The sequence below is a fragment of the Centruroides sculpturatus genome, unplaced genomic scaffold (genome assembly GCF_000671375.1).
Source record: "Centruroides sculpturatus isolate CEXI.00-Female unplaced genomic scaffold, Cexi_2.0 scaffold1394, whole genome shotgun sequence".
In the NCBI taxonomy this organism is placed as follows: Eukaryota; Metazoa; Arthropoda; class Arachnida; order Scorpiones; family Buthidae; genus Centruroides; species Centruroides sculpturatus.
The window spans coordinates 110,737-118,031 of record NW_019385702.1 but is presented as its reverse complement, the minus strand read 5'-3'; the positions used below and the strand labels follow the sequence as shown (position 1 = coordinate 118,031).

The window sequence follows — 7,295 nt, the reverse complement described above, 5'->3', positions numbered from 1 at the left end:
AAACAATTCTCCGGCATGGACAAACTTTTTCAACCTTTCTCACGCATCTGACAACGGCTCAACGAGTTTTTCACAGCCTTGTACAGTCAACACATCACACCTTTGAATTATTTGATAATCTTGAGATGATTCTTTCTTCTTGGAAACTTTTATTTGCCTTACATCTTCAATTATGGAATCATACTTTGGTTTGTTATTAAAACACTACGTATTATATTTTAAATCTTCGCTAAAGAGGTTTGTGAAGAATATTTTCTTGATTTTACTCACCAATTCGGTGCTTGCTTGCATTCTAGGATTTAAATTTATCTACGTAAAAAGAAGGAGTGGGAAAAGGAAGTGAAAGAAACAAACTTTTGAACTTTAACGATACGGAAACCGTTAATGTGCAGATTACCTAGATACTCTGCAAATTACCTAGGTAATTTGAGAAATTGAACAATTTTCGCAGCTTTAACAGATCACCCTAGTTAATCTGCAGATTAGCTAGATAATGTACACATTAACGGATTTCGAGCTTTAGCGGTAACATATTGATTTGCATAATTATATATGTTAAATAACACACAAACATATGCACACAGAAATGTAAAGTTCATTTTTTGTAATGAAGTTCCTGACTTTTCTGAAATTCTTGTTCTTTTGTGATAAAATCATGAAGTTTCATTTGTTGCTTTTTTTCTTTCCTTAATGCAAATGTTGGTAGAAGAAGATCACATCCAAAATGCCTTGTTTTGCTTTTGCATTCCTTTCAAAATCTGGATCATTCACTACAATTTGATCAATGATTTCAGTTATCATTACCAAATTTTTACTAAGGAAATTTGTAGAGAAATTTTTTGGGTTCTTTGTTTTCAGAATCTCTATTTTCCAGTTCTACATGAATTCTTTGTTCTGCCAGTTCTTGAAGGTCGTTGTTGGAAGACTCTCACCAGAAACCTGCGGTAACTCCTCAATATCCTCGTCTACATCTCCTAGTTCTGCTGTATCGATTAGGTTGACAATTTAGTCAACCTAATCGATACAGCGATAGACTCTTCTCATTGAGAATTCTTGGATACCTTTAGCCATAACTTCTTCCACACTTTGTTCGTGCATTTATTGGTCAAGTCTTGCCAAGTGAAGCTGATATTGCCTATGGCATCCATGATGTTATATTTTTTCCAAAATTGCACCAAACATAGATTTAAAGAAAGTACACCTTTTTGCCACCTTTTTCTGATTGGTTCTTGTTCATAAATAATCGTATTATATACAAATCAATGAAATTCCACAATAATTTAAATCAGCATAAATTTTGGACTTTTTTTAAGGCTTCGAGCAAACCGCATTATATCAAATCAGCATTAAACAGGGTCTTACCGTATTTAAATTCCTTGGTAATGCTTACGTAGAGCCAGGCTGCACATTGTGCTAATAAATAATAATAATAATAATGTATTTAAATTAAGATTACTGAAATGCTTTGTCAATAATTTTCAAAGTTCTTTTGGAAAGAAATATTCAAAAACTTAGCCACACTCAGAAAAAACCTCAGAAGTGCATTTATGATTACAAAATAAAAATGCAGAAATACAGTCGACCCCACTATAACACTGTTGATTATTCTGTTTTATATGAATTCCATGTTGTACGAGTCACTTAGATTTTACAAATACATGAGCCATTCACAGCCCAGCACACATATTTATAAAATCTAAGTTATTCGTACAACATGGAATTCATATAAAACAGAATAATCAACAGTGTTATAGGGGGTCGAGTGTAAGTACATTTTATCTAAATCAGAGGTGTCCACCTTTTTGTTTCTCTGGGCTACATTGGAAGAAGTCATGGAGTTCTGGGCCACAATATACTTGTGGCCCAGCCCTTAAATATACAAGTATATTTAAGGATTTACATGTCTAGATTATAGTAATAAGTATTAAAACTTTATCACAAAAAAGGATATTTAAAAAAATTACTTCTACAGACACTTTTAATTTCTACTTAGAAATAATAGATAAATTTATTTATTATAAAGGAGACAAACACAAATATTTGTTTTATTTGGCTCTTTAATTAATAAAAAAACAACGAAACATTATTTTAAAGTGCATTTTTATTCAACTAATATATTTATAAATAATATGTAGCCCAAAATGTAGCCAATGCACCAAATGATATTTTTTATGCCAAACTAAAAAAAAGGGTAGCCAAATCTTGCAATGCTGAAAGGAATATTAAATAAAGCTAGAGTTGTGATTCAAAGGATTATAGACCCAAATTTGGGGAAAGGAGAGAAAGGTCAAAAAAATAAAGAAGTGAGAAAGGTTAAATAGACCTTCTGTTATGCAAATATTGATCCTTAATTTTCCAACCTTTCTCATTTCTTTTTATCTTTTGGCCTTTCTCTCCTTTCCCTGAATTTGGGGCTATAATCCTTTGAGTCACGATTCCAGCTTTATTTAATATTCCTTCCTCATTCATACATTACAAGTATTTGAAAATATTTCCTTTCTATTAAAAAATAAAATATGTATAAAGGTTTACGGCTTTGTAAAACTTCTTTTTTGAGGTTTATGCTGTTGAAATAAATAATAAAAAAATTTGTCTGTTTTGTTTACATATTTATTGGGCCATGGGTTTGACACCCGACTTAAATACAAATCAAAGAAATATGATATAATTAATAGTTAGAAATGGTATTATTCTAGCTAATACTGAAATAAATTGATAGCAATTATTTTCAAAATAATATGCATTTTATTTATATATTTACCAATACATGCAAAATTTGATAGTCTGATAGATGGTGATGGTGTTTGAATTGTGTACTGAATTCAAAGTTTATGTAATATATTAAAAAAGGGACTAATTAGAATAAACATTAAAAATTGGCAAGAAAAAAGGGTCCATCTAATTATTTCAGTTTTTATGGCTACTAATAATAAATTATTTTGTACTTAATAATAATTAATAACAGTAATGTAGCCCAGTTTAGTCGGCTTAATAAAATCATCAGACTTTAAGACATTTATACATCTGAAGTATATCTATGATCATCAACAAATCTTAATGTAATCTATGGAATTTTACTCAATAATCAATTGTTTTAAAATTCTATGAATTTTCAATTTACAACTAAATTAATAAATATACAAAATTAAAAAGTTTTTTAGTTTTTTAGGATAGAGTGAAGAAAACAGGAAATCCTAAAATGAACTAAAAATGAATTTAATAATTATAAATTAATTTTTAATTTACTAAGTTCTGGAAGAATGGTTCTGTACAGAAGTGGTCTCCAAAGTTGGGTATGCCAAGTATCACTTTGTGTACCAAAATGTAAGTTTGTAATTTAATTTAAATGTATATTGTTTAAAATAAATAAATAATAAATAATTTGATTTTTGACTGCACCTACACACACATTATATATACATGTTAGGCTCAAAGACTGAAAATTGCTCATTGAGCGAAAAAAACAATCACAATATTTGACCACTATGCATTGTAGTAATTAAGAAAAGACATAACACGTTCTGAATGTTAGCTGATGCAACCATGATATAAAGGAAAGATTGTAACTTGTCAATGGGCTCATTGCAAACACTGCAAACACTTGCGGAGTTTGTATTGTGTTCATTCTTGACCAGTGCTGCCATTTCTAGGTTAATTACCCTTTTCTAGAATAATTTCAACCTCTCAGAGTAATGTTTCGGGTAGTCTTATATTTAGGGTAAATCTAGGGTAAAACTATCCTGTGTTCTGATGCTATTACTCATCACTCCACAAATTTCGCTGGAAAAAGTTTTAGCCTAAAACCATTGTTTTTTCCTATAACTGGAGGGTTTTAGGATATGAAAACAGAAGCTAAAGAAATAATGCAGATTGATGCTAGGTACATGGGTGTACACTGTACAGTGATACTTTGGTTTTTGTCGACAATCTGTCTGAAAACAATCGGCGAAATCCGAAACCGAAGTCAACGAAAACCGCAGTATTACTGTATATTACACCCAAGTAGGCTTTTGCTTTTCTCAACCTTCATGCCATTGACCCATTGGCACTCTTCATATCAGAGGTAAATTAATACCTCTGATAAAGTCTAAAAATCCTAAGACATTTTAGTTATTAAAATTTTCAAAAACATTAAGAATTGTTCTGATTATTATTTCACAATAATAGTACAGGGATCTGCATCATAGAATCGTTCATCTTATTTTTTTTTTTTGAGCTTGAGCTCAAGCTCAGAGAGTTTTCTCAATTTAGGGTAATTTTCTGCAGTTGAAATTGGTTCGATTGTTTTAGTTAGGGTGCCTAATGTTGATAGGGGACGTGCAGCTACCAGAAATGTTTTAGCTGTTGTTATGAGCATTAATCCATCAGGTCTCTATCAGTTAGAAAACAAGGAATGTCTTCTTGATCGACTTTATGCTCATAATGAATTTACAATTTCTACAGTAACTTTATTAACATTCAGAACGCACCCTCAACTTTATTAACACTTCACTCAGCATTCTTGTTAACATCTGGAAGTAAGCAAGGGTAATGTGTCACTGTAAAAGATACTGTATTGATTAAAATGCAAATGTCGCTCAAAGAACATAAAATGCATTAATAATTAAATGTTGTTGTAAAGTAACCATGTTAAATTTCTGTATATGGAAAATAATTTTGTTACCTGCATATATAAGATGATAGAAGATAAATAAATCATAATGAAAAAAAAAAAAGTTTTATTTTCTTATCATCACTCATTATTAGTTAACATCCAGAACATGTGGTGGCTTTTAACCATAATAAATCTGTCACACAGTGGTTTTTAACTTTAGCAACTAATTTTTATTTTATTGTGTATAGTATATCAAGCAACTACAAGTATATATAATTAGATCTTTAGCACTTTTTAGCAAAACAAAAGAAACAAATGTGTACTTTTCTCCATATATTTTATTTCTTTAAAATTTTTTTAAGTATGAAAATTAAATTTCTAGGAAAACTTGTAGAACTAATGTTGTTCAGCATTAAAAATTGTATTGGGTTGTTGGGAAAGTAATTTTGTTTTTTTCCGTGGAAAAAAAAACTATTTTTATAATAAATATTTTATTGAATTATATATTGACCATTTTGGTCAAATACCTGTTGTCAATCATTTCTGGCAGTAGCATGATTTCACATTCATAAAAGTTTTGATCGTTGCTTACAAAAAACTAATCCAAGTGATTTTTGACATTGTCATTTCAAGTAAATATCTTAGTTAAAAAAAATTTGTATAGACCAGAACAAGTAATAATCTGAGTGTGCTCGATCTGGCGAATATGGTTGGTGTGATAGCACGTCCCATCTAAGTTATGTTTCTGAGGAATTACGAAACTTGTGTGAAATTTGACATTATCATGGTAAAACACTACACCTATTTTGTTGATCAATTCTGGCTGCCTTTTCTGTTTGATGATATTACTCAATTTGTTTACTCAATGGCAGTACACTTTTGAATCAATTGTTAAATTGTCTGGTAAAAGCTGAAAAAAAAATTTCCTTAAAATCCCACCAAACAGCATCTCTAAGAACACGTGGAACCCATATATCAAGCTTTGAAATGAAACCATTTTGTTTCAAGTAACCATAAACAGTTCAATTTGACAAATTTAATCTCTTAGTAATTTCACGTGTTGTTATTCGGCAGTTTGCTTCAATCGCTACCTTTATTTTGTTTGGCCATCCAGAATGTGGTGCATCTTCAATTTTGAAATTGCCAGAACGAAATTTTGTAAACCAGTTTTGGCACTGTCGTTCTGTCAATACATCTCCATACATGTCACACAATTTTTTTCTTACTTGAATAGCATTCTTACCTTTTCAGTAATAAAAGAGCAAAATATGCCAAAAATGCTGCTTTCGATCTTCCAAATTTGATGGGGCACAAAAAATAAACAATTGCACAAAATCAAGCAAAATTTTTTACAAATAAGCCTTAAAATGCTAGCTGTCAAAATATATAATGATAATACAGTTTAGAATGAAAATGACGGGAAAAATATGACTAATCCGTCTAGCGGTAAAAAAAGACAAAATTACTTTCCGAACAACCCAATAAATAAAAATGTTTCGAGCCTAGAATCCATATTTTAAAATTACAAACCACTGTGCATTGTATGATCCTGTATTGTGGTTGCATTGGCTAATGTTCAGAATGTGTTATGGCTTTTCTTAATCACCACAACGCATAGTGGTCAAATAGAAAGCCACAACTCGAATTTCGCTTTGTGGTTGTTTTGAGTAGCCACAACACATTATGGCTGTTTTTACAACTGCCACGACGTGAATTTCACTTCATGGTCGCTTTTTTTGCTCAATGAGCAATTTCAGTCTTTGAGCCTAACATATATATTTTAGGGAGGTACAACTTATCATTATTTTCGTCTTAGGGATACACAATCAAAACAGTTTGGAGATCACAGCTGTACAGTATGCAGAAATTGCAGGTTTGAGTCCTCTTAGGACCAATTCTTTCATTCCAGAACTTTCTTGAAAATGAAATTAAAAACAGTAAACCAAAGCCTGAATCCAGGTAAAATACAATTATCTAACCTGTTTTTGTAATTCAGCAAACTCTTCTTTACTGACTGTATTCTCTTTCAATGTTTGAATTTCTTTCCTTAGGTCATTAATACTGGTTACTGATTCAGATGCAACAGCAATATTGGAACTATTATTAACTGGCTCAGGTTTACTAATTGATGATACAGATGCTGTAGGAGAAAGCTCTTTTGTAGGGGAAACAGATTCAGGCGATTTATTTACTGGTTTATTTTCTGTAGGAAACAAAGTATTTAATTTTAATTTTAAAATATGTACCCAGTTTTATCAAACTGGCAGCTAATTCAAAAAACTTGCATATGACATGAAATTCGAACATATTTTTGCTGCATGGTATGAACAAAAACTCACCATACGACATTACATTAGTTCACAGCGCCATATTTTATTCACTTCTGTTCATTGGTCTCAGTCTGCATGTTTGCTTCCTCGTGGAAGGATCTTGTTTGATAAAGGAAATCTTGAGGTATCATCAGAAAGTGACTGATTTTATTGAAAAGAAACATCCAAAAAAGGTTCACACTGGCTGTATTGCTGCTCAGAGTAATGACATTTGCCTAAGTCATTTTAGAAACATTTTAAAAAGTAGGCAAAGCCAAACCTCTTTGGATAGATATTTTACCAAGGAAATTCTAGTCAGTGAAAGTGAAGGAAAGAAAGCGAAAAGCAGTGAATAAAAATTAAAAAATATATATATATATTTATTTAAAACG

General features: G+C 30.8%; 1 protein-coding gene across 1 annotated transcript in view; it reads right to left on the bottom strand.

Annotated features, from left to right (window-relative positions):
- Positions 1-7,295, bottom strand: part of LOC111641345 (SH3 domain-containing kinase-binding protein 1-like) — a gene marked incomplete at its 5' end in the record, with an annotated part of 23,951 nt that overhangs the window by 2,540 nt on the left and 14,116 nt on the right. Inside the window, 2 exons of the mRNA XM_023387481.1 lie at positions 6,574-6,797; positions 6,841-6,874. Coding sequence (XP_023243249.1) covers positions 6,574-6,797; positions 6,841-6,874 — 258 coding nt within the window. The remainder of the gene's footprint in view (positions 1-6,573; positions 6,798-6,840; positions 6,875-7,295) is intronic.